General features: G+C 33.2%; 3 protein-coding genes and 1 pseudogene across 8 annotated transcripts; 2 read left to right on the top strand and 2 right to left on the bottom strand.

Moving 5' to 3' along the window:
- The first annotated feature begins 598 nt into the window (after positions 1 to 598).
- LOC146901843 (F-box/kelch-repeat protein At3g23880-like) lies at positions 599 to 3,343 on the top strand. Of its 2 annotated transcripts, XM_085734402.1 has the most exons (3): positions 599 to 1,786; positions 1,950 to 1,984; positions 3,086 to 3,343. In XM_085734402.1, coding segments are annotated over exons 1-2 (1,167 nt in total). In that variant the 5' UTR covers positions 599 to 620; the 3' UTR covers positions 1,951 to 1,984; positions 3,086 to 3,343. The 2 variants fall into 2 exon arrangements, with proteins under 2 accessions (XP_085590528.1, XP_085590526.1); XM_085734400.1 differs by lacking the exon at positions 1,950 to 1,984.
- Positions 3,344 to 6,322: 2,979 nt separating this feature from the next.
- Positions 6,323 to 9,722, top strand: LOC146901842 (hypersensitive-induced response protein-like protein 1). 2 transcript variants are annotated; one of them, XM_085734399.1, is made up of 6 exons: positions 6,323 to 6,597; positions 7,608 to 7,806; positions 8,107 to 8,227; positions 8,334 to 8,425; positions 8,507 to 8,603; positions 8,960 to 9,722. In XM_085734399.1, exons 2-6 carry the CDS (start codon positions 7,618 to 7,620, stop codon positions 9,313 to 9,315), a joined length of 855 nt encoding a protein of 284 aa, XP_085590525.1. In that variant the 5' UTR covers positions 6,323 to 6,597; positions 7,608 to 7,617; the 3' UTR covers positions 9,316 to 9,722. The 2 variants fall into 2 exon arrangements, with proteins under 2 accessions (XP_085590525.1, XP_085590524.1); XM_085734398.1 differs by having other exon boundaries at positions 6,323 to 7,806.
- A 5,805-nt stretch (positions 9,723 to 15,527) lies between these two features.
- LOC146901841 (hypersensitive-induced response protein 1) lies at positions 15,528 to 18,711 on the bottom strand. Of its 3 annotated transcripts, none has more exons than XM_085734395.1 (6): positions 18,480 to 18,711; positions 17,463 to 17,661; positions 17,033 to 17,153; positions 16,846 to 16,937; positions 16,674 to 16,770; positions 15,528 to 16,331 (listed from the first exon to the last, which is right to left on the bottom strand). In XM_085734395.1, exons 2-6 carry the CDS (start codon positions 17,649 to 17,651, stop codon positions 15,976 to 15,978), a joined length of 855 nt encoding a protein of 284 aa, XP_085590521.1. In that variant the 5' UTR covers positions 17,652 to 17,661; positions 18,480 to 18,711; the 3' UTR covers positions 15,528 to 15,975. The 3 variants fall into 3 exon arrangements, with proteins under 3 accessions (XP_085590521.1, XP_085590522.1, XP_085590523.1); XM_085734396.1 differs by having other exon boundaries at positions 18,315 to 18,645; XM_085734397.1 differs by having other exon boundaries at positions 18,326 to 18,522.
- Positions 18,712 to 23,876: 5,165 nt separating this feature from the next.
- On the bottom strand, positions 23,877 to 27,158 carry LOC146901840 (hypersensitive-induced response protein-like protein 1; annotated as a pseudogene). The gene is made up of 6 exons (XR_015022279.1): positions 27,021 to 27,158; positions 25,644 to 25,842; positions 25,257 to 25,377; positions 25,058 to 25,149; positions 24,888 to 24,984; positions 23,877 to 24,358 (listed from the first exon to the last, which is right to left on the bottom strand). The product of XR_015022279.1 is annotated as a hypersensitive-induced response protein-like protein 1 (transcript).
- Positions 27,159 to 27,384: the final 226 nt, after the last annotated feature.

Genomic DNA, 27,384 nt, shown 5'->3' with positions numbered 1-27,384 from the left:
CACTTATATTATTCTCAAAATTGTTTTAGAGTTTATGCAAAGAAAGTCAAAATGTTAATGGGGATATTTTCGGTATATATTAAGCGCGTTAGAAGAGGGTTGGTTGGGTGTGCCGTGGAAAGAAAAAATATAGACAAAAATATGTTGACGTCAAATATGTTTGTTGGACTGGATATTGTTAAAATAAATAAATAAAGGGAACTTCTACGGTACACCTCATAAATTGAGGTGTACCGGTACTCATGCTTCAAAAATTTATAATTTAACAATCATTTTATGAAATAAAGAGTTATTTAACAATATTTATATTTTATAAAACATCATTTTATAAGAAAAAACATTATTTTATTGTTTATAAGAATCATATTAAATTTTTAACATTTTCTTATAAAAAATAATCAATATTCTTTGTTATATGTAACAAAATTTTTTTAAAAAAAGTAAATTTTATTTCGTCGACACTTTTGGTTAATAAGATCTAATTATTGTAATTGTTAATGATTGAAAACAATTCTTTTTCTTAAAAAAATAACTTGTTTCGATATTAATTTGATAATTGTAGTATAAATTTGGACGACTTACGCTTTATTCTATTCGATTCGATCAAACAAAAAGACACGATGACAATTTGTTATAATCGTTCAAGGAAACGTCTACGACACTCTCAATCCGCGTCGGAAACCACCGTCAACAAGTCATCGCTTCTGTTTTTGCCTGAAGAACTGATCGTGGAGATCCTCCTCCAACTTCCGGTGAAATCTCTCCTTCAATACAAGTGTGTGTGCAAAACCTGGAAAACTCTAATCTCAGATCCTCAATTCGCAAAAAGCCATCTTCTGAGCTCAAACACACATCCACAATTGGTTTCTGGCTTTCTCGGTATTGCAAAATGCAATTTCAAATCTTATCCTTTAAAGCCACTGTTGGATAACCCATCAACCAGTGTTGAACTTGAACCCGATCACTTTGAAACTGGACACACCACATCTATCATAGGTTCATGCAATGGGTTGCTTTGTTTACATAAATCCTCTCAATTTACTTTGTGGAATCCTTCTATCAAATTGATATCCAAACCATCTCCAACCATTATTGCTTTTGATAGTTTTGATAATAAGAGGTTCCTACATCGTGGCTTTGGCTATGATCAAGTTAACGACAGGTACAAGGTCCTAGCAGTTGTGCGAAATTGCTATAATTTTGATGAAACCAAGACCTTAATTTATACCTTTGGGGAAAAAGATTGGACAACTATTCAAAAGTTCCCATGTGATCCGCGGTGTGATCCTGGTCGGTTAGGGGTAGGGAAATTTTTGAACGGCACTTTGAATTGGATAGTTAATAAAGATGCTGTTAGTAAAAAGGTTATAGTTTTCTTTGATCTTGAGAAGGAAACGTATGGGGAGATGTCGCTGCCTCAAGATTATCGTGACAAGAATACTGTGTTGTACGTTTCAAATAACCGTATTTACGTATCTTTTGATCATTCTAAGGAAACTCATTGGGTTGTGTGGATGATGAAAGAGTATGGAGTTGTAGAGTCATGGACTAAACTGATGATCATCCCCCAGAATAAGTTAACATCGAAGGTTCATCCTAATCGTTCATGTATGTTTGATGCCTTGTTCATTTCGGAATATGGAGTTCTCCTCCTGAGACCTCAATTTTCCAAACTTATGGTCTATAACTTAAATAATGATGGTGGCTTAGATTACCGTACTACAATTTTCGGTGAATTTGCGCATTATCTACATATCTACAACGAGAGTCTGGTATCACCACACTGGTAATTCATATATTCTATGGTTATCTTTTAGTGATATTGATGTTTGCATTAAAGTTTTGTATTGTGATCTTCTTTTTAATTTATATTCAGAAGAAAGTATGTTTATGTTGTGTTGTAGTATAATACTTGTATCATATTAGTTCCGCTTTTACTTTACATGCAGAAACAGTGGACATAACAATCTATTTTGCATTACAGGTGTATGCTTAACAGTTTATGCATGCATGCATTTTGTTACAATTTCAAATTATCAACATCTCAATCAATTTATTAGAAAAACTAAGTCTTTCTTCAACAATACGGCTAATTTAATAATGAGATGCTAGGTTGGTAGATTTGCTTTGATTTCTGCAACTGAAGAACGACTTAGATGGTTTAATAGACTAGTGCATAATTACTTGCTTGAAGTAGGGTGTGGACATTTGGTACTAAAGGACCAAGAAATGATAGTTAGGGGTTGTTGTAATATCTTGGAAGGGGATCTCATACTGTGCTAAGGTGCTGGTTTTTGTTGATTTAGTATTGAGTTGAGAAGTTAACAAGCTCCAACCACAGACCAAACTTGGCTCCAGCCACATAACTCATTTTTGCTGCTGTCACAATTATTAATTAGTAGCTCATCTTGTGTACTGCTTGTGCTAAAGTGCAACTTTTTTCTCCCTTATGAATATTTTAATTTGGCATATTGAAAGGATTACTCAATCAATTGTAAGTTGGTCTGAAATTATAAATAATAACGTTCATTTGCAATAAAAATCAACACGAGATTAAAATAAGCATAGAGGAGATGAGAATGTTGTGTTGAATGTGCGGTAATACTAGACAAGATAGTATTAGAAGTGACAACATTAGAGAGAGTTGGGGTAGTGCCTATCTAACAAATATGGTGAGAACTCGGCTCGGCTTAGGTGGTTTGAGCATATAGAGAAAATACATGTATATTCTCTAGGCAGGAGAGTAGTTCAGATGGATGGTATTCAAATCACTAGAAGCATAAGAAGACCTCGAAAAACTATATTAAAAACTATCAAGAAAAGTCTAGAGATTAATGAGTTGGATAAAATATTATATATGATAGAACATTATGATTACGTTTTAACTTTGTATTTGATCCCACTTAATGATGAAATAATGTTTGGTGGTTGTTGTTTGTTCATTTTGTATTTTTTTTATGTACATGTTTATACTTTAAAGTTTGTTTTTATGTACAAAATTGCATCATATTTTCATGTTTTATTTTAAACTTTCATATTTAAATTTCATTTTTGATTTTGGACAGTTATTTTTTGTTTTGTGTAGGCTAAAACACCGTCAAAAGAAAAGCAAAAGAAAAAGGAAGCAAAAACTAGGACTCAAAAGGCCAAAGCTTGTGAGGTAAGAACTAGAATAGCTTGTTTTGTAAAGGTTATTGAGCTATGTATACATTGGTGCTGAAGGTGTATCTTTAATCTTTTTCTGTATTTTCGAAAATAATATGTTGGTGTCCATTTCTAATTGCAATCTATACTATTAATGACAATGATTGCATTATGGTTTTTCCCTTGTTGATTTTCGTAACCCCAGTGTAGACCTTTTTCACTAGTGCTGCTAAAAGTAGAAAAAGACAATGTCTTATGATATGTATATATATATTTTTTTTTTTTGAAAGAAATGTCTTATTGATATTAATCGCCACTGTTAATTATGAAACATAGCTGTTGTAAGAGAATGAAAAAGTATTACCCGTTGTTCGGTTTTGCTGTCTCAGTCTCTCTGCAAAACAACAAAAGAAGTGTGTATGTATGTATAAGTCGGTTCACAAGGGAAGCTATGGGTGGATCAATAAAAAGTGTATTGAAAACCAACAACCTCGGTGATTGATTTGTCGTTTTGTAAAAAAGAAAAAAAAAGCATAGACTACATTGGATAAGAATAGTGGATTACAGACCAAGAAAAGGAATCAAATTAAATTGATTAATAACTTACTCAACACCATGGCCGTTCCAACGAATTTGGAGGCTCGTAAATTGATTAATAACTTACTCAACACCAGGGCCGTTCCAACGAATTTGGAGGCTCGGTGCCGGAAGTAAAATGAGGCTCATTCATACAATGTGTTTTGAAAAGGGGAAAACCCTAATTTTTTTTTGAAACTGCATATATTTCAAGTGCCAAGCACCAGGAGTGCACTAAATGGCAAACTGTTACAACAGATAAAATAAGGTGCCCAGCCTACTATACCAAAGCAAACAGCGGCAAAGGACACAGCAGAAAAAAAGGCCAGCAACAGGAAAGAAACCAAAAAGCCATACACCAAAAGAAAAATAAACAAAATCCCTCCCAAAATACCGAAACAGCAACAGCAAAGCATGCTACAACAGCATAGGAACTGGTATGTTAGTGGGGGGTACTAGGCTGTAAATATTTTTTGAAGGCCCATACCGTGGGGAGGCCTGGTGCTATAGCGCTACTTGCACCCCCCAGGGTCCGGCCCTGCTCAACACGGGAGGGATTCCAAACAAATACTATGTGCCTCTTCAGCTTTAAATTATACAAATACTTCGCCTTTTCAATAACAAATTATTTTTATTTTATACTCTTTTTCTTTTTGTCAAATTGATTACTAGCTAGAAATTCATGTCTTAAATTAAATAATTGAGAAATTTGAAGTTCAAATTCCAACTGCTGCATATTACATATTTATGTCAACTAATTTGTTTTTATGACGACATTTTTAATTCCTTTTGCATAACATTAAATTTAGAGTGAAGGTTGCTCGACACACTTAATTTTCCTTCTTAATCATAATTGAGCTAAATATTTATTATTACAACAACAATAACCAAGTTTTATACCATATGTGAAATCGGCTACATGGATCAAATTACACCATAGTGTTTTATTATAAACTATGTTTGAATATGTAGAAAAGAGGAGCTTAAGGTGAAAATGGTGGAGAAAAAAGAAGAAAATCCAGAAAATAGAGAAGAAAATAAATTTTTAGAGAACAAAGTAAAAAACAAAGATACTTTGATACATTAAATTGAAGCATATAATACAAATATATAGATATAAGCCATAAGTTTGCTCGCAAGATTCAACATAAAATATGTAGTAAATCTACTCTAAACACTAGTCATCTTTATCTAAGAACACTAGGGTGCGTTTGATCTGCTAAAAAAATGAAGAACAGACAGAACAACTTCAGTTGTACATGTTTGATTTGTCAAACTGTTTCTGGGACATGACAAACTAGAGACAAGGGACAAGACAAAAATTCACTAAACCACAACACAACATTTTGTCCCACATATAAGTTATCTAAAATACATAAATAGTTTTTTGTCCACCAAAGATTGTATAAGAGCAAAAATTATTCAATACCATAAAAATTTGTTTTGTGATGTTATGCCTTGTATTGTGTTGCTCTGTCTACTAGATACTACTTAGCAAATCAAACACACCTTAGACATCATTACCTAGTGACTACTTTAATTTACTTATTAAATAAGCAACAATCTAATTATGACAGAAAAATAGCAACACAAAAATAATTTATTAAACCAGAAAAATATCAATCTCCAACATGAATCAACTCATTAACCTTTAATTTTTTTTAATAAATATTATTTTTCTTTTTAATGAGTTTAAATGCAAAGACTAAAGTCATCGTGAGTTTAACTGAGTTAATAGGGACAATGCATAGTTTATGCAAAAGGTCGATGTTCAAACTTCAAATACCCCACTTATTCATCTTAAAAAAAGGTAAATTTCTATACATTAAACTACTTGACAAAATATTCATTATTTGTATAAAAACAAATATATAGGACTAAAATCGAGTTAATTTTTTTGGATAGAACTAAGATGACAACAATCGATGGAAGAATTCTTTGGGATTGATGGTGTCTATGGATTCAAGGTGGATTGGACATACAAAGTACATTTATATAATAAAAATAAGGGTCTTGCTAACAAATGTCATCAGGATATTGGTTAAAAAATTTACAAATAGAAATTTTTTCTTGAAAATATAAGATTTTACTTTTAATTAAGTAATGATTACACAACTTTTTCATAAGAATATATTTGTTTTGGATGCTTAACCAATGCTATTATGATACTGATAAGCATTCTTCTACAAATAAATAATCTTTTTTTCTTGAAAGAAAAATAAATGACATTTGTACAGTTATTTGAATTTTAACGCACCTTATTTATATTAAATTAACATGATATTTTTATCCTTTACCATATTTTTTCCTTCTTGATTGTTTTTGACCAATTAAATTAAAAAAGAGAGAAAGAATCTTATGATATGATATGATTGATGACGAAACTTTGGAACAAGTCTCTCATGTTCGTTATTTTCATGATTTGTAGATAGATATTCACCCTACCTACTAATCTGCTGTGAATTAAACTAAACTAATCCCACACTTGTACTTTCTGATGAATTTGTTTTGAAGTAGTTTTCTGTTGACCCACCCACCACCACCGCTTCTGAACACCACAGGTTGGTAGTACAATTACAATTTCTGTTCTCTTATTAATAACGCGTTTTCTTTTAATATTTTCTTATGCTTACAATTACAATTTCTGTATTTATTCCATTTTCCACTGTTCGGTTGATGTATTAATCAAATGGACTTTTTTATTGCTTGCTGTTCTGACTCTAAATATATAATTGTATATGTTTATGTCAATAGAATATACCATTAGTTAATAATTAATGGCGGCGATTAATATCAAGAATACAATGTCTCTTTTAACTCTTACAATTGGTCAGCTACTTACCTTATAATTCAAGCTAACTTCCAACTCAGTTTGAGGTGTTATTCTCATCTTCTCTGTATTTTCATTGTTGAGAATTAATTGCTTTTGTGGATCAATATTGTATCACTGTTGCAGGTGATTTAATTTATGTTAATGATTATATAATCTTTGTTAATCTCTATGTTTATTTGCTAATTAGTAAACAGCTTAATTTGCAGCTTATAGCATGACTGTTTATCATGATAATCACTTATGTATAAGCTATTTATATAACAAAAGAGAAAATATGGTTAAATTATTTTCATATTAGCTATAAGTTGTTTGCATAAGCTATCTTGGAGATTTTATGAAAATAAGCTGAAAACAGCTTATGAATATGTTACAACTTGTTTTTATATGTTCACCCACCCAGTCTTACAATTCGTATGCTAGTAGATAGTCAATCTAAACAGGCCATATTGTCTAACTGTTTTCCGGTGATAATAGTTGCGAGACAGTGTTGCAATTGCTTAACCACTGTCCCTTTTCACTAGAACTTTTTTTCATTCAAAATCTAACATTCTGCAGTAAAGAATGTTGTTTTTGATCATCTTTTCTAGTAGTTCAACTCTATCGTGTTGCATCATGTATTCCCTTCACTGAATAGCTTCTAGGAATAACCGACTTGGTCTTTACTTGAAAAAAGTATTTTAGTTATCAAAACTCTTTCATCTTCAACCTTAATCCGCTTCACTTGTTCTAATGCACAAACGTACCAGTTTAACAAGAAATAATATACTAGAGGTTTCTAGGATTTGTATTGTCATGTAAACTTGGTACCTCTCCTGTTGAGGACTATGTCATGATGGGTTTCGATATGTTTTTATTGTTTGTTATACCATTGGAATGTGTCCAAGAATTGGAGGTTACAAGGATTCCATGAAGACTTCTGTCTATACGTAGCTCGTATACCAGTGTTTGGTCGAAATCATATGAATTTCTTGCATTCCAATCTAGCATGATGTAATTCTCATCCTCACTTTGTATCTATATTGATGATGTGCTGATGTATTTTGAAATGTTGCTGTTAAAAGCAAATGGGGAATCTTTTGTGTTGTGTGCAAGTTGATCAATCTACAGTGGCTATGAAAGAAGGTTTTGGAAAATTTGAAGAGGTGCTTCAGCCAGGATGCCATTGCATGCCATGGTTCCTTGGAAAACGAATTGCTGGTCATCTCTCTCTTCGGCTACAACAGTTGGATATAAAATGTGAGACCAAGACAAAGGTTCGTTTGTTACTGTCTAAAACTTCAATTCAACCAAATCTTCACGTCATTTCATGCTTATCAATCACATGAATACTTTCTCTTTGACTAGGATATTTTTTAATTTTCATTCGGTGTCATCACGGTGCTATTATTTTGATTCTTGTATGTTCGCATTAACTATGGTCATCTCTTTCACTAGTATATCGATCAGGCCATTTTCAATACTCTATATGTATGCCTAACATGATACACTGTACATTTATGCCATGTTTTTCCAATGAATTAATGTTGATTGGTTTAATATTTATTTTCTTTTAGGATAATGTCTTTGTAAACGTCGTTGCTTCTATTCAATACCGTGCCTTGGCAGACAACGCCAATGATGCGTTTTACAAACTTAGCAACACAAGGTCCCAGATTCAAGCTTATGTTTTTGATGGTATAAACTGTAACCCTGCTTAGCAATACATAAACATGTAATAACTAATAAGTGGTTTGAAAATATTTAAATTATCAGCTAAGGTGCATCTCTATTCTCATTGCAGTAATTAGAGCATATGTTCCAAAGCTCAACTTGGATGATACTTTTGAGCAGAAAAATGAAATCGCAAAAGCTGTGGAAGAAGAACTTGAGAAGGTTTTTTGTTGTTTTTATTACAATTAGCATTTATTGATATGGTGAACTGAGGATTTATGTAACTTTGGATGGTCTGAACAGGCTATGTCAGCATATGGATATGAAATTGTTCAAACACTGATTGTTGATATAGAGCCAGACGAGCATGTGAAACGGGCTATGAATGAAATCAATGCCGGTATGTTTTTGTAAGACCATGAGATGCCCCCACAGTATTGTAATTATCTGAATTACACATGTATGTATGGAAAACTATGTGGGGATACTTGTAATATACAAGTTTTAATTATTAAGTATTTGATCCTAAATCTAATTCTGTTGCAAAAATGATTTAGGCATTTCCTTTGGGTTGCTTTGCTTCTTTGGGGGTCCAATAGATAGTCATGTTATGATATGAATCACATTATTTTCATTATATCAGCTCAACTTTGTATAATTTACCATGTTTGTCTATCGAGTGCTTTATGCCAAATATCTATCTATTTTGTTCTTGGATTGCCATATTTTCTTATACTGGTTTCTGTCTTCGATCAGCTGCAAGAATGAGAGTGGCAGCTAACGAAAAGGCGGAGGCAGAGAAGATCTTGCAAGTAAAGCGAGCCGAGGGTGAGGCTGAGTCTAAATATCTCCATGGGGTGGGTATTGCTCGTCAACGTCAAGCCATTGTGGATGGTTTGAGAAACAGTGTGATTGGATTTTCAGTTAATGTACCAGGGACAAGTGCAAAAGATGTCATGGATTTGGTCCTTGTCACTCAATACTTTGACACTATGAAAGAAATTGGTGCCGCCTCCAAATCTTCTGCTGTGTTCATTCCACACGGACCTGGTGCTGTTCGCGATGTAGTAAGCCAAATTCGTGACGGACTTCTCCAGGGTTCTCATGAGTAGCTTCTATTCCTCCTACTTTGTATCTGATCTGTATCAGAGTGCGGTGATTAATGCTTTTTGTCTCTGCAGTATGTTATATTACTCTGTGTGAGGGTAAACTGCTAATTTGTCCCTCCAAATATTATGGTATCACTTATCGATCTTGTAAAGATATTTTTGTCGTTAAGGTAATCCTTCAATGATTTGAAATGTTTTGGATTTGGTGATTAAGTCTTTGGAGGGCGATTTAGTGCAACTACTACTGTATTATACTTTCAGATTGTAACTCTTATTACCGATACGAGTTTTGTACATTATAAATTATGCACAACTAGATATCAGATAGCCCTGAATAATGTATAGACAAGTTTTCTAAATTGTGAAAGTTGTATTCGAGAAAAATTTTATATACTGTTTGGGAGTGCTTATATTGAGTATTTGATATTTTAATATTGATTATCTATATAGCCAATATAATTGGTCACATGATTGTATATATTGACATCAGATCAAATGAATGAAACAAGCACGGCCGGAACCTGGGGGTGCAAGCAGTGCTATAGCACCGGGCCTCCCCAGGGTATGGGCCTCAAAAAAAAAAAATTATAGCCCAGTATCCCCCACTAAAAAATAAAACTTTTTCTCTAATACATACCAACGCGCGTTTCATTCCTCTCATCATCATTGTTTCGTTTTTCTTCTTCCTTCATGGTTCAAACGCGACTGCCGACTACTCAAACGTTTCCTCCGACTGCATCTCTCAACCAATTCGATTTCTGACCATACCATCATCATCGACCAACATTCTCATAAAAAATTGAGAGGAATGCTAGCAACGCTCTCTTTTGAACACTCTCTAGCAGTCACTCTTTTATTGGATAAAATCAATGTATGTCCCACCACTTTATGTGGATTCCATTTTCAAAGTGTAGGTCTCACATTGATTTCACCCAATAAAAGAGTGAGTGCCAGAGAGAGTGCTCAAAAGAGAATGTTGCTAGCATTTCTCAAAAATTGATTTTGCATCCCAAAAAATTCAAAGAAAATATTATAATTAAATAAAAAAAAGTCTCATTTTATAATTCGCCTAAAGTCTCAATATGGGTTGTGTTATACATTTGCAAAAACAACACTACGACGATCCCCTGTGAAGAGATATCTATGTACACTTCATCCCCACTACCACAACTTAACTAAGTCAACTCCATCCTGTCAATTATTATAACTTTTAAGCATCTAAGTTCTCATAATAGCATAATAATCAGTAGGGTTTTTTAATTTAATGAGCATAACAGTAAATATGAGCAAATATACATCTAATATAGCTAAAACAATTGCTTGTGAGTGGCAGTAATGGAACTCACAGAAAATGAAGTAATAGAACAGTAAATTACGTATGAAGTCAATGGAGATTATTTGATTAATGGAAAGAGAGATTACAAGCATGAGTCAAAGCAAATGCTTCTTCCAGAGAATGAATTCTCCTACTACAAAGATAACAATAATCATGCCTACGTAATCACATCCCCCCTTCACACCATATTCCCCCATTATCTAACAAACTTCCCTGAAAAACCATCCATTTCACAAGCCACTGTTTGACACTTTGAGAAGTGAGGGAGAACACATGATCTCCATGAGGTTATGTATTAAGGATCTTGTCTATGGATCATGCCGAGAAGGGGAGACGGAAGCTGAATGTGGGGCGCAATGATCTCACTAACAAGGGGTTTATCATTCATAACCCGCAAAATTAGCCGATCAAATACTCATCACTTTATCATTCAGAATCCTTCTTTAAGTTCCCTTGCTAAAAAATTCATCTCACTCCTCCGAAATCTCTTTTGTATGTAAGCTTGCTTTGTTGCACAAATGATGAAGTAGTTTTGCATCAAAAACAAGATAAGTATTTGTATCGTCTCCAGCTACGCTAATGGCGTGGATGCCTGGACCAATTACGCTAATGGCGTATTTGTCGCTAATAGCGACGTTCTTCAAAACCAGCCTCTGCTAATTTGCACTTTTCATGATTTTTGGTCTTTGCTCTGTGTCTTGGGGTAAATTCCTGCATAAAAGGATAGAGTAAGACATATAAAGCGTAATAAGGCATTTAACGCTTATTTCTCGGCTTTTCCTTCAATTACTTGCAAAGCAAGCAACAAAAAGTGCTTAAAATATAACATGAATTTAACACTTTTATGACATTCATCACTCTCCCCAACTTAACTCTTTGTTTGTCCTCAAACAAAGGATTGAAAATCAAACAAGTTATAGACAAGACACAAGTACAAAAGGCTTTGAAAACTCTTCAGATGAATGATTTAAAAGTGAATGCGCGGGCAAGTTTAAGTTTCCAACTAATTTAGAATTCTACTACTAATATGAGATGAGTCCTAAGTACAAAGTTCATGTCAAATATTTCAAAACAATAATACATATATTCACGAACCACACCTAACACACTTCTTTGAAAGCATCTTGAAATCAACAAATAAGTGAGGGTTATGAACACACATCCGGAAATCAAGTTAACATTCCAATCAAGTTATGTGTCCATCCAAATATCATTTCAAAAGGCATAAAAACATGGATCAAAAGGTCTTTGAGGGTTATAACTTGGCTTGGCTACAAAAGAAATGTCATATGTGGGGCAATTGAAATCAAAAAGCCTAACAACTAGGAACATTCCTTGTATCAACCATTAAAGTCCACAATCTTCCCTACCAATTATTACAAACCCTTGGTGTTCACATGAGATACACTTTGATCTTGACAACTTATTCTCTTTTTGGATTTTTCTTTCTTTTTCTCTTTTTCTATTTTTTCTTTTCATGTACACATTGTTTTCTTTTCTTTTGTATTTACAACACCATGTTGTCTTGATCAAAGATAAAATTACACCATTGTACTTGACATAAGATTTACATCTACCTTCTCTCCCCAACTTGAATCAAAATACACCCTATTTGAATGTTCCTTTACTCTAAGGCAAAAGGGACAAATAACAATGAAAGTTTAGGGTTCAACAGTTAAAAACAACTCAGAGTCCTAAAGTGCGTCAAAAATGAACTGGATATTGAAAAGTTTTAAAGGCAAATTCATCAAGCATTGTGCTTATGAATTGACAGTTCATAATTGAGGACTCCGATTCATTTGGCTCAAGTGGGTTAGCAAATACTCGCTCTTCTCACAAGGTAGGCTATTTGTGGTCAAGTACGTTTCTCTCATTAACAAAAATATGCCTTGATCACTTCCATGCCTTCACACAATTTTAAAACAAATATCGGATTTAAAATAACACAATTGAGTTAAACAATGAATCCGGTCTCCTTGCATATGTACAAACATTTGAGGTTTCCTCACTTTTAGGCTAGTACTACGTGGTTCACAAACAAATAAATTATTGTAAAGAACTAAATGAAATGAAATTTGCACAAAGTACTCGTTCCATATTCGAGTAAAAACCTAGAAAAACTGGAAACTTGTACCTTGGCTTTGTGCTTTAATCACAACTATGAATCATTATCAATCATCTGCGATTTGAAATTAAGCAAGAGTGATACAAATGAAGCTTCCATGATTCTCAAAACAAAATGAAGTACTTAATCAACAAAAAATGCTAACACATTATTCAACATAAAACATAGTACTAATAAAACAAAATACGAGTTCATGTGCCAAAATGAAACAAACAACATAAGCAAACTAGTGTTTAAAGGTATCAAGAAAGAAAACAAAAAACCAAACTATGCTTGCTCGCAATTGCGAGCTGTTTTTACTCGCCATTGCGAGTTGTGTCAGTTCAGGATTCTGCTCTCTGTTTAACTTCTGTTTTTGCTGTTTTGATGCATGCACATGACTCCTAGACTTATTATGCATTAAAACAGTAAATGAATTAGGTTGCCTCCCAACAAGCGCTTGTTTAACGTCGTTAGCTCGACGCCTTTTTCGTTAGGGTGGCCAAAATGAGACGGACAACACATCATCCTTTGTGTTCCTTCTCTGTGGGAGGAATTCCATGAACTTTAAGTACAGATGATGTGGAGTCCATGTCCTCCTTAACTTTGATTTGAACAAGGCAAAAATTTCATCAATGACCCGGTCAATTTCAGCCTTGCTCACTTTCTTCCCCTTTTGTTCAAATGTTTCTTCCTTGCTAAGTAACCGTTCTTTTCTCTCTACCACCTCTATCACTTCTCCGCTATCAACAGTTTTGTCCTCTTCAGTAAATGACCTTTCTTGAGGAAGTTCGATTTCATGTGGTGGACCACATTCCTCTACTATTGCATCTTCCTCAAGTTCAACAACACCTTCTCCAACAATCTCTCCGTCATGAGTGGATTGAATGTTGACTTGATTATCCATGATTTTAGCTTGAATCATCTCCAACTGAATTGATAAATTCCTCAATCTTTGGTTGGTATTTTGCATGTTTATCATGGATTGTTGCATGAAGATATTCAAAGTATTTTCCACATTGGTCATTCGTTCATCTTCAAGAGGATATTGCTGATGCTGTTGATATGGTTCATACTCGGGTGGAGTGTAGAAGTTGTTATAACCATGATCAGCCATGATTTTGTCTAGGTGATGATCTGAAATGGAAACAACTAACAAGAAACTTTTCTTTGTTTATCAAAGAGGGGTTAGTGGTAACAACTATTAAGTAAAGAAAAATATTTACGGAATATGTACGAATACTTAAAACAATAAATCAATCGTTCTATCTATGATATCTAAACACCAATCCCCAGCAGCGGCGCCATTTTGATGAAGTAGTTTTGCATCAAAAACAAGATAAGTATTTGTATCGTCTCCAGCTACGCTAATGGCGTGGATGCCTGGACCAATTACGCTAATGGCGTATTTGTCGCTAATAGCGACGTTCTTCAAAACCAGCCTCTGCTAATTTGCACTTTTCATGATTTTTGGTCTTTGCTCTGTGTCTTGGGGTAAATTCCTGCATAAAAGGATAGAGTAAGACATATAAAGCGTAATAAGGCATTTAACGCTTATTTCTCGGCTTTTCCTTCAATTACTTGCAAAGCAAGCAACAAAAAGTGCTTAAAATATAACATGAATTTAACACTTTTATGACATTCATCAACAAACACAATTTTATTCTCATTCAACAATTTCAGCTAAATGTGTCAATCCAATTTGACCATGATTCCATGGGTAAGATCCTTACCACTAAAAGTTCTTTGTTACATATTTTGTTTCAGAATTGTTTTAACATGAGTAATACTTGTTAAAAATTTAAAGAGATATGCACACTATTTAGAAAATTTAAAATTGTTTGTTACGAGAGAAAGATAAAGCGCACAAAAAAAAATTTGTTGGAGAAAGTGAGTGATACTTAACAATTGTTTGTTACATATTAAATTTATTGGAAAGATAAAGTGTGTGCAAAAGAAATTGGAAATTATTAGTGAATTAAAATGAGGGTATAATAGGAAAAAAGTGTGCAAAAATACACTTCGTTACTTTTGTGTTAAAATTCTAAAACGACACTTAAAAATGAACGGAGGGAGTATATGATTTTGAGCCGCACCACGTGCGGGTTCTTATTCCAGTTCCCATTGTTTATAGGATTGCACTTCAATGACATTACGACGACGGAAATTTCATATATTGACCAATCTAGTTTTGACACTTGGGCCAATTCAATTGTTTTCTTTCTTTCACAACTTTTTATGTTTAAAAAAAAGAGGATGCTATTTAGTGCGACAATATTTACCAACGAATAAACACGAAATCTGATTTGGCGTGATTTTGGAATATGTCCAGTAAGTTTTTGGTGCAATACATGCCATGTGGTGAATGGGATAGTTTGCTAAACCGTGAAGATCATGGCCACGTACATCGTCGAACTTCGTCTCGTACCATTTATTACGCAATCTGGTTCTACCAAACCACACAGCCACTCAGCTAATGGAAATAACATGTCATATGTTCTGTGTTATATGTATATATGTATTTAAACATAACCTTCGAAATAGCTATTTTGGAAATTATTCTCATAAAAATTTATATTCCTCAATTGAAAAGAACACTGAAATGCAAGCAAACCTTCATATTCCGAGGGACAAAATTGTAATGCACCCTCCTCTCTATATCTTTATTTATTTATTGGAAATGGAGACAGCAGCAAGCATTTTTCTTTTATGCAAGAATGTGAGGTAGAAAACCACAGTACTTAATTTAAACACTCTCAAACAGTATACACCAAATTTCTCAATGCAACTTTCACAATTTAGATAACTTGTATATCCAGGGACAGGTGATAGTCTAGTTATGCTTCAATTACAATGTAGAAAACTCGTACTTATAATAAGAGTTACAGACAGAAAGTAAAAAATCACGGTAACACCGTTAAACAGTCCTCCAAATACTTCATCACCAAATCGATCCCACAAAGATACAAAACAATTACCAAATTAGTATTTTTGTGTCACCATTTTCCATAATAGAATATGTGACATGGTTTTAAATTGTTGAAGGATTACCTTAATGACAAAATATATCTTTGCAGGACTGATAGTTGATACTGTAATATTTGGAGGATCAAGTTAACAGTTTACTCTAACACAAAATCATATATCATACTGCAGACGCATAAAGCATTAAAAAATCACAACACTTCCGTACAAATCAGATATGAAGTGGGAGGAATAGAAGCTACTGATGAGAACCCTGGAGAAGTCCATCGCGAATTTGGCTAGCAACATCGCGAACAGCACCAGGTCCATGTGGAATGAACACAGCAGAAGACTTGGAGGCAGCCCCAATTTCTTTCAAAGTGTCAAAGTATTGAGTGACAAGGACCATATCCATGACATCTTTAGCACTTGTCCCTGGTACATTAACTGAAAATCCAATCACACTGTCTCTCAAACCATCCACAATGGCTTGACGTTGGCGAGCAATACCCATCCCAGAGAGATATTTAGACTCAGCCTCACCCTCGGCTCGCTTTATTTGCAAGATCTTCTCTGCCTCCGCTTTCTCCTTAGCTGCCAACCTCATTCTTGCAGCTGATCAAAGACAGAAACCAGTATAAGAAAATATGGCAATCCAGGAACAAAGTAGATATTTGGCACATAACACTGCGTAGAGAAACATCGTAAATGATACAAGGTTGAGCTTATATGATAAAGATAATGTGATCAGATACTTAATAATAAGAACCTGGATATTACACGTATCCCTTCATAGTTGTCCATGCATGTATGATGTACCAAGAGGAAAAAGGTAGGTTTTAAACACTTATTGACCTCTTTTGGAAATAAAATTAATTACAAAGGAAACTTAACATAAAAGTTCGATTCATATAAAAACAATGTTGTGAGGACATCTCACGGTCTTAAAAAAAATACCAGCATTGATTTCATTCATAGCCCGCTTCACATGCTCATCGGGCTCTATATCAGTAATCAGTGTTTGAACAATTTCATATCCATAAGCTGACATAGCCTGTTGAGATTATTCAAAGTTACATAAATCCACAATTCACCATATCAATAAATAATATTCGTCACAAAAAAGAACCTTCTCAAGTTCTTCTTCCACAGCTTTTGCAATTTCATTTTTCTGCTCGAAAGCGTCATCCAAGTAGAGTTTTGGAACACTGGCCCTGATTACTGCAATGAGAATAGAAATTTCAGCTGATCACTTACATATTTGTAAGCCACTTATTACATGTTTATCTATTGCTAAGCAGGTTTATGGTTTATACCATCAAAAACATAAGCTTGAATTTGGCCCCTTGTGTTGCTAAGTTTGTAAAATGCCTCATTAGCCTTGTCTGCCAAGGCACGGTATTGAATAGAAGCAACAACGTTGACAAAGACATTATCCTGCAAGCAAATAAATAGTAAAACCAATCAGCATGAATTCAATCGAAAATATGAGAGAGATGTACAGAGTGTCATGTTATGCATGCATATGATTATGAAGCATTGAAAGTTGCCTGATACCAATAACGAAAGAGATAACCATAGTTAAGAAAACATATAGGAATCAAAATAACATAGCTCCTGGATGACGCCTAATATAAATGAAAATAAAATCCTAGCCAAAACGAAGTTATGTATGTTATAGACTTATTGGTATGCATGGAATGACATGATGGTTTGGTTGAATTAAAGTTTGAGACAGTAACAAACCTTTGTCTTGGTCTCACATTTTATATCCAATTGTTGTAGCCGAAGGGAGAGATGACCGGCAATCCGTTTTCCCAGGAACCATGGCATGCAATGGCATCCTGGCTGAAGCACTTCTTCAAATTTTCCAAAACCTTCTCTCATAGCCACTGTAGATTGATCAACTTGCACGCAACACAAAAGATTCCCCATTTGCTTTTAACTGCAATGTTTGAAATCACATAAGCACATCCTCAACTCAACAAGATACAGGATACAAAGTATGAATATGAGAATTATATCATGCAAAAAATTCAAACGATTCCGACCATTTATATACAAGCCACATATATATATAGACAGAAGTCTTGATGGAAACCTCCAATTCTCGGACACACTCTAGTAGTAAAACAAACGGTAAAAGTATATCGAAACACATCAAGACATAGTCCTCAACAAGAGAGATCAAATTTTCATGCCAATACAAACCCTAGTTACCTCTACTATAGGATTTCTTGTTTAATTGGTTCATTCATGCATAAGAACTAAGAGGTGAAGCAAATTACGACTCATTGAAGAGAATGTGTGATGCAACCCGGATAGAGTTGGAGAGTTGAAGTACGGGAAAAGATAAACAAAAACAATATTCTTTACTGCATAATTTGAAGTAAAGAAAACACTTGCAAATAGCGGCAATTGTAAAGCAATTCGACTCAACATTAAAATATAACTAACATGTTATGTTACTAACAGAAAACAGTTAGACTTGTACTCATTTTAAAGAAACTTAAAGTCATAGGCATAATCAAAAAGTCTTTCATGTTTCAAAATAAAAAATTCACTCTGTATAAGATTATTTTATTGAACAATCCTTACATATCTTATACCACGGTTTTAGTGAAGCTACAAACTGTATCTTTAGGAAGGACGTTGGTTGAAGTTGGTATCACCATGAAAACAAACCAGCTATAAATAATGATCGACAAAAGCAAATATTTGTATGATACAAGAAAATACGGAGAAATTCATCAGAATTTTCACCTCAAATTAACTAAAGATAGGATTTGCAAATCAAAGCTGACTTGGAAAAGTTCTTGCACAATTAGCTTGAATTATAAGCTAACTAGCTCACTAATGATGCTAAAAATAGAAAAAGACATTATAATCCTGATATTAATCGCCCCTATTAATTATAAATGGTATATTACATTGACATAAGATATACAATTATAAAGTTATAGTCAGAACTACAAGCTACAGATTCTCTTTGATTAATTAATCAGCCGAACAGTGGAAAAGGAATATTAAAAAGTATAAGCAACAGAAAATATAATAAAATAAGACAAATTGGCTTATAAAAGTATGGACTACATTGGATAAGACGACTGGATTACCATTACTCATCAAGAAAAAGAAAGATTAGTGGACGGATAAGATTAATGAATATAAAAAGAGCATTTGGGGTCTCTTAATCTTTAAATTACATAAGAAGTTGGGCCTTTTCTATAACAATTTTTATTTTTATTTTATACTCCTTTTTTATAATATTAGAGTGAAGGTTGCTCAATATATAGACTTGATTTTTCTTTTTTAATCATATTTGAGATAAAATATTTGTTATTGTTCACTTTAAATTATTAATTTGCTTTTCAATGAGTTTAAATGCAAAGACTAAAGAATTTGTTTATTTGTGAAAAAATAAAAAAAATTAAAAATTAAAATGGAATAAAGTTTGTTTTGAACAGAAATCATATGACAGAATCATTTGGGATTGATGGTGTTTGGTCGAAATTCAAGGCGGACAGGACCTGATTATAACAAGTGTTGTCCTGTTGCAAGGAAAACATGTCTAAATGATACATTTTATGTTAAATGTGTACACTCTTATTCATTGAAAACTAGAAAGAGTTTGCCATGGATGCATAATGTTGGAACTTGTGTTGGGGGTCTGCTGCAATAACTTGACCAAGAAGATGATGAAGATGAATACGATGAAGTGTGCACATAAATTCCAAAGATTGTTGTATATCTTGATTGTTGGGAAGAGGCTGCTGCACTTGAAACCTGAAAAGTTTAATAGTAATGCATGTAAACTCAAAGCGTATGGGGTTGCCATACTAACCTTTAGGTTCGATTCGCCCCCACCAATAACCGTATATTGGATGCAATAAGGAATGACCGGCGAATCCCCTTCAGGATACTATGAGTTCCTTGACGTGTATTGCACAACCACACCAAGCGTATCTCCTAACAGTATTTTACAGATTTATGGTTCCAGCAATTCACTCATGCATTAGAGAATTGATGGATGATTTAGAGTAAGAGAATGATGAAGAATTATGTTGTTAATGTAACAAAATTCTGTCCAAAATTGTGTGTTGTAGTCCTCTTTGTGTATCCAACTAATGCCCAAATGCCAAGCATTTATAGTGCATTATATGACTCTTCACATGAGAGAAAACACCCCTTTGATTTGAAACAATGTTATGGTTCATTAAACATCCCTTTGTCAAAGGTTATAATCATATACACTTGAATCAATGCAAAGGTTCATTAAGCACCCCTTTGCCAAAGGTTATAATCATATACATTTGAATCAATGCAAATGTTCATTAAGCATCTCTTTGCGAAAAGTTCCAATGTATATGAATGATTCTCATGAAGAGTTACAACTTTTGATTTAAAGTGATTCCATTATTTTGGAAATCACCAACAATCCCCCACCATTTTCAAAATACTAAATCACATAAATCCGGAAATTCCATGCCTTCAGATAATGGTATCTCGCGATTTGAACCATTACTAAGTAAGTTAAGTTTTCGCTCATTCCCAAATAGTATGGTAGGCAAGCTTTGAACCAACTATTCATTAGAACAAGTGTGCATAACTTACACATAGAATCTCGGTACCATTGATAAAGAGACTTGTAAGATGACACATTAAGAAGGCCTTGTGTCATATATCCCTTTTCATGAGAATTTAAGAGCAAACCCTTGAACTCCGTGAAGCGGCCAAACTTCATTCTCACATAGGTAGACTATATCGGAAATGCCCCATAAGTATGCATTCCAGCAAATATATGCTATATGTCCATTAAGAGGAAAACCTCATCCTACCCTTTTTCTTCTTATGGTCCAAGTACTTTTGCCCCTTGGGATGTTATCTATTGTCAAGTACTTCAATTACTCTAATAGTGTACTTTCACCATTGAACCCAAGACTTGATGCTACTCAAGTGTGGGTTGAGTTTCCACCATTGGTAATCAATTAGATTTGGGTTTGTACCACATCCCTAATAATGTCTTCAATGTATTCAACATCATTTCCAAAGACATCATTCCTTGTCAATCATTTCGTCAAATAATTGCAAGATTTTCTTTTAATTTTTATAAACATTGAATATTCAATTCTTCACATAGATTTTGTATTCTCATAGCTATGTCTACGGATCAACTTATATACTCTTGATAGTATTCACCAACTATCATCAAACCATGACACTTTTGTCAATTGAGTATATTGTAATAATACACAAACTTTTATGTCATTACACCTTTGCTATAAAAATATTTAACATGCATTTCAATTCCAACTTCAACTTTTCTTTTATATCTAGCCAAGATATATCATACATTGAATGCATTACACATACATAGCAAAATAAAACTTGATCATAAAAGAATGTCATAACCAAACTTCATAAAATGGGATTAAACATGCAAGTTATATACTCCACATAAAATTAAATATAACACAAGCATTTTGATTTTAGTTATCATATAACTAATACATATATCATAAATTCATTGTGTTAAATTCAAGTTTATGTTTAAATATGTTCAATACTAAATTTCAATAAACAATGACATAGAAGAATAAACAATGAACCAAAATCATTAATATTTTCTATGACTTTCTTCCATGAACATATATCAACTTACAATAATTCAAAACATACCCAAATTATTTTAATATCATGATAAACAAGAAATTAACCATTACTTTTCATATTATCATGTACATATAATATCAACACAATACTAATGATAATAATCTCTTACACAAAGTAAATAATATCATTAAAGCAACCACTTGATATTTTGGCAATTTATCTACACTACTTTCATAAATAAAATAGTGTTTAAACATTCTAAACGTATTACTATACTCATCAAAATTCATATACTTGAACAATTTCTAAATCATGCATATATATGTCACCACATGTTAAATCTAACATATTCATATTTTACTTAGATACTACACACATGCATTTAGAACACCAAATATTTCATAATAGGTAATCACACATTATCTCATGTTCAAATTAACATCAAACAAATTTCAAACGATAAATTTCATCCATACCAAAATTTATCATGCATATATTATCTACAACCACATGTAAATTTAACATCAACACATCACAAATGAAATATTTATCCATAAATTTCCACAACATATGTTCATAAAAGGAATTTGTTTACCGTTCACCGTAGTCATGGATGAAAATGTAAACTTTCATCTCTCCCAAAATTGCAGCCATTAATCACAAGTAAATCATAAATCGAACCTAAAGATTGTTGGAACTTGTGTTGGGGGTCTGCTGCAATAACTTGACCAAGAAGATGATGAAGATGAATACGATGAAGTGTGCACATAAATTCCAAAGATTGTTGTATATCTTGATTGTTGGGAAGAGGATGCTGCACTTGAAACCTGAAAAGTTTAATAGTTATGCATGTAAACTCAAAGCGTATGGGGTTGCCATACTAACCTTTAGGTTCGATTCGCCCCCACCAATAACCGTATATTGGATGCAATAAGGAATGACCGGCGAATCCCCTTCAGGATACTATGAGTTCCTTGACGTGTATTGCACAACCACACCAAGCGTATCTCCTAACAGTATTTTACAGATTTATGGTTCCAGCAATTCACTCATGCATTAGAGAATTGATGGATGATTTAGAGTAAGAGAATGATGAAGAATTATGTTGTTAATGTAACAAAATTCTGTCCAAAATTGTGTGTTGTAGTCCTCTTTGTGTATCCAACTAATGCCCAAATGCCAAGCATTTATAGTGCATTATATGACTCTTCACATGAGAGAAAACACCCCTTTGATTTGAAACAATGTTATGGTTCATTAAACATCCCTTTGTCAAAGGTTATAATCATATACACTTGAATCAATGCAAAGGTTCATTAAGCACCCTTTTGCCAAAGGTTATAATCATATACATTTGAATCAATGCAAATGTTCATTAAGCATCTCTTTGCGAAAAGTTCCAATGTATATGAATGATTCTCATGAAGAGTTACAACTTTTGATTTAAAGTGATTCCATTATTTTGGAAATCACCAACACATAATCGAATATGCGTAGCGGAGTAGGTGTAGTTGAGTTGGTGTATTCGAGTACATGTAACCAAGTAGGCGTATTTGAGTAGATTCAACTGAGTAGGCATTTGTTTCCAAGCCTTGAATTTATTTGTTTCGTTGTCCGTGTGTGTTTTTAAACTTGAGTTTTTTTACAATAATTTTGGTCTGAGGTTAGTTAATGCTCAACCATCCGTGGTGGTGGATATTGTTGTACAGTTGCACAAGTCTCCTAGAGCTGTTGAGCCTTAAATCTCATTGCGGGAAGAATATAATAGACAGTTTAAATAGATTTAATGGGTTATGTTGTGATGTAATTCTATGTTGGACAATTAACCATTAAGTTAGCTGAGTTAGTTACGTGTTAGCCAAGCAAATAGTTTGTTTTAAACTTAGTTGAGCTACTTCCTATACAAGTAAACTCAATGGATGTTAATTGTACTGTTGTTGATAAATAAAACTTTTGATTCTTTCACATAGTATGCATTCTCTCTTTAATCACATTTCTCCTTCAAACCAATCAAGTGTTCCAACAGGGAAAATGTGACAAAAGAGAGCAGGTTTCTATTCCCCAATTAAAAGAATCCTAAAATGCAAACAAACCTTCAGATTCTGAGGGACCAAAATGTAATAATGTACCCTCCACTTGATATTTTTATTTATTTATTGGAAATCGAGACAGCAGCAAACATTTTTATTTTTATTTTTATTTTTTGAGGTAGAAAACCATAGTACTTAGTTTAAGCACTCTCAAACAGTATATAAAAACTATCTTGAATGCAACTTTCACAATCTAGAAAATTTGTATATAAAGGGATAGTTGATAATGTAGAAAACTCATCTATAATAAGAGGTCCAATCTGAAAGTACTATAAACTAAGACTTTTTAATTAAACCATCCTCCAAAGAATTTATCATCAAATCAATCCCACAAAGATACGAAACAGTTACCAAATTTGTATTTTTGTGTCACCATTTTCCTTAAGAGAAAATGCAACAATGTTTTAAATCATTGAAGGATTGACTTAATGAGAAAAATATCTTTGCAAGACTGATATAGTAAGGATCAAACTAGCAGTTTACTCTGATATAAAGTCATATACTGCATAGACATAAAGCACTATAAAATCACCACACTCCCAACGAATCAGATAAGAAGTAGGAGGAATAGAAACTACTCATGATGAGTTAGAGAACCCTGGAGAAGTCCATCACGAATTTGGCTAGCAACATCGCGAACAGCACCAGGTCCATGTGGAATGAACACAGCAGAAGATTTGGAGGCAGCACCAATTTCTTTCATAGTGTCAAAGTATTGAGTGACAAGGACCATATCCATGACATCTTTTGCAGTCGTCCCTGGTACATTAACTGAAAATCCAATCACACTGTCTCTCAAACCATCCACAATGGCTTGACGCTGGCGAGCAATACCCAGCCCAGAGAGATATTTAGACTCAGCCTCACCCTCGGCTCGCTTAATTTGCAAGATCTTCTCTGCTTCAGCCTTCTCATTCGCTGCCACCCTCAATCTTGCAGCTGATCACAAGACAGAAATAAGTATAAGAAAATATGGCAATTCATGAACAAAGGGGATATTTGGCATATAGCACTCGGTAGAGAAACATGGTAAACTATCAATTAATCATTTGAGACAAAAGTTATACTTCATACAATATCTAGGTAATACATAGATCACACAAGGTTAAGATGATATAATGTGATCCATATCATAGCATGACTGTCTTTTGGACCCTAAAGAAGCAAAACAAACCAAAGGGAATGCCTAAATAATTTGTGCAATGGAAATAGATTTAGGATCAAATTCTTCATAATTAGAGCTTGTAGATTACAAGTAGCCTCAATAGTTTTCCATACATGTATGACGAACTATAAGGAAGGAAAAGGGTAGGCATTTAATATTTTTTTACAAGACATTCTTAAATACTTCTTGACCTCTTTGGGGAATAAGATAAAAAAAAATTTAAAAAAAAAAATCTGAACATATAAGTTTGATTCATATAGAAACAATGTTGTGGGGACATCTCACGGTCTTAAAAAAACTTACCAGCATTGATTTCATTCATAGCCGTCTTCACATGCTGATCTGGCTCTATATCAGTAATCAGTGTTTGAACAATTTCATATCCATAAGCTGACATAGCCTGTTGAGGTGATTCAAAATTAAATGAATAACAGCTCACCTAATCAGTAAATACTATTTGTAACAAAAAATACCTTCTCAAGTTCTTCTTCCACAGCTTTTGCGATTTCATTTTTCTGCTCAAAAGCATCATCCAAGTTGAGTTTTGGAACACTTGCCCTAATCACTGCAATGAGAATATAAAGTTTACCTTAGTAGATAATTTGCATATTTTCAAACCACTTGTTGCATGTTTATGTACTGCTAGGCAGAGTTATTGTTTAAAGTTTATACCATCAAAAACATAAGCTTGGATTTGTTTCCTCGTATTGCTAAGTTTGTAAAATGCATCATTTGCCTTGTCTGCCAAGGCCCGGTATTGAATAGAAGCAACAACATTGACAAACACATTATCCTGCAACCAAATAAATATTAAAACCAGTCAATGAGAAAAATGTAGAGTGTCATGTTATGCATACATATGAAGTATTGAAAGTGGCCTGATACAATAGTGAAAGAGATAGCCATATTTAAGCAAACATATAAGAATCAAAATAACATAGCACCAGGATGACACCTAAAAAAATATTCTAGCTAAAAAGAAAGTATTTATGTTATTGGTAAGCATGGAATGACATGAAGATTTGGTTTAACTGAAGTTTGAGACAGTAACAAACCAACCTTTGTCTTGGTCTCACATTTGATATCCAATTGTTGTAGCCGAAGAGTGAGATGACCAGCAATTCGTTTTCCAAGAAACCATGGCATGCAATGGCATCCCGGCTGAAGCACCTTTTCAAATTTTCCAAAACCTTCTCTCATAGCCACTTGAGATTGATCAACTTGCACGCAACACATAAGATTTCCCATTTTCTTTTCACTGCAATGTTTCAAAACATCATCAACACAGAATAAAAATTAACAAGTATGAGGATGATAATTTTATCATGCAAGAAATTCAAATCATTTCATATAAACACTTGACAGAAGACTTCACACAATCCTAGTAATTCTTGGACACATTTCAATGGTAAAACAGTTGATCGTAACTATTATCAATATTCTTTACTTGCATAGAGGGACAATGGTAAAACAATTGAACTCTACAACAAAACATAACTAACATTTTATGTTACCAACAGACAACTGTAGTCTCATATTAACTATTATCACTGGAAAACAGCCACAGTTAATTGAGCACAAAAATAAATTTGCAATAAAAAGTATCATAAAATTCACTCCATAAAAGATTACTGGAACAATCTAGAATCAAACATGGTTGGCTATGAAACATTTACTTAAAAGACATGATCCTTAACATATGCCATACCACCTAACCATTAAATACTAAGTGTGTGTTTGGAAAGTTGGCTAACTCTTAAATTACCGTGGTTTTATGAAAACAAACCGGTTATATGAGTGCGTATGATTTAGTTTTGAAAAAAAAATCTGAAACTATTTATGTTTGTTTACTATAAAAACAATCTTGTTTTTGAAAAAAAAAATTGAAAAAATCTGTCCTAATAGCTTTCCATTATAGAGTAAAAAATGATTTTTTTTTTTAAAATCCTAAACAAACACTTCAATAATGAAAAAAGTGATTTTTTTTATAAAAAATTAGATCTGTTTTCTAAAAAAAAAAACTAAGCAAAATCACCCATATAGTCGTTATTTGTATGATACAGGAAAATAATGAGAATTGTGACATCAAATTAACTAAAAGATAGGATTTGAATAGCAAAGCTGACATGGAAGAGTTGTTTCTTCCACAGTTAGCTTGACTCACAAGTTAAGTAGCTAAACAATCATAAGAATAGAAAAAGACATTGTAATCTTGATTAATCGCCACTAATAATTATATAAATCATATTTTAATTGTATATTTTATAGTGACAACTACAAGCTATAAAGATATACAATTAATTTATAAGCAGAACAGTGAAAATAGGAATATATACAAAGTATAAGCATAAAAAAACAACAACAAAAAAAACAAAAAGAACGAATGAAAACACATTGAGCTGAAATTGAAGAAGAGAGAACAGATGAAGTATTTACCTGTTGTTAGGTTTTGCAGAGTGAATCGTCGCTTTCAAAACTAAGAAAGAAGTGTGTTAGTGTTAGTATTTATATTCAGAGATTAGAAGCTCGTGAGTCAACAAAAAGAGACTTCAAAGAAACTTCGTTGAATGTCGTTTTGCCAAAAAAGTATGGATTATATAGGATAAGACTGTGGATTACCCCCTCTAAATAAGGTAACAAAGATTATTGGATAAGACTAATTAATAACTTGCTCAACAAGGTATTAAAAAAACAAGGATACTCGTCTTTTGATTTTCCAAAAGGAAAAAAACGTTTGGGGCTTCATGAGATTTTAGATATACAAAAAGTTGGGCCTTTTCTATATCATTAGAGCTAAGGT

This window comes from Medicago sativa, chromosome 8 (assembly GCF_051527215.1).
Source record: "Medicago sativa cultivar Bolivia chromosome 8, Bolivia_mono, whole genome shotgun sequence".
NCBI classification, from domain to species: Eukaryota; Viridiplantae; Streptophyta; class Magnoliopsida; order Fabales; family Fabaceae; genus Medicago; species Medicago sativa.
This window is presented reverse-complemented; position numbering and strand designations above follow the sequence as displayed.

Bases quoted from the DNA above. Each gene is read 5' to 3' on its own strand.
- LOC146901841 (XM_085734395.1), bottom strand. From the start codon at position 17,651: ATGGGGAATCTTTTGTGTTGCGTGCAAGTTGATCAATCTACAGTGGCT. The intron at 17,154-17,462 runs GTTTGTTACTGT...ATTTGCTTGCAG, and splicing joins AATGTGAGACCAAGACAAAG to GATAATGTCTTTGTCAACGT. The intron at 16,771-16,845 runs GTTCTTTTTTGT...TAATCTCAACAG, and splicing joins TGGAAGAAGAACTTGAGAAG to GCTATGTCAGCTTATGGATA.
- LOC146901843 (XM_085734400.1), top strand. From the start codon at position 621: ATGACAATTTGTTATAATCGTTCAAGGAAACGTCTACGACACTCTCAA. The intron at 1,787-3,085 runs GTAATTCATATA...TGTTTTGTGTAG, and splicing joins AGTCTGGTATCACCACACTG to GCTAAAACACCGTCAAAAGA.
- LOC146901842 (XM_085734399.1), top strand. From the start codon at position 7,618: ATGGGGAATCTTTTGTGTTGTGTGCAAGTTGATCAATCTACAGTGGCT. The intron at 8,426-8,506 runs GTTTTTTGTTGT...TGGTCTGAACAG, and splicing joins TGGAAGAAGAACTTGAGAAG to GCTATGTCAGCATATGGATA. The intron at 8,604-8,959 runs GTATGTTTTTGT...GTCTTCGATCAG, and splicing joins TATGAATGAAATCAATGCCG to CTGCAAGAATGAGAGTGGCA.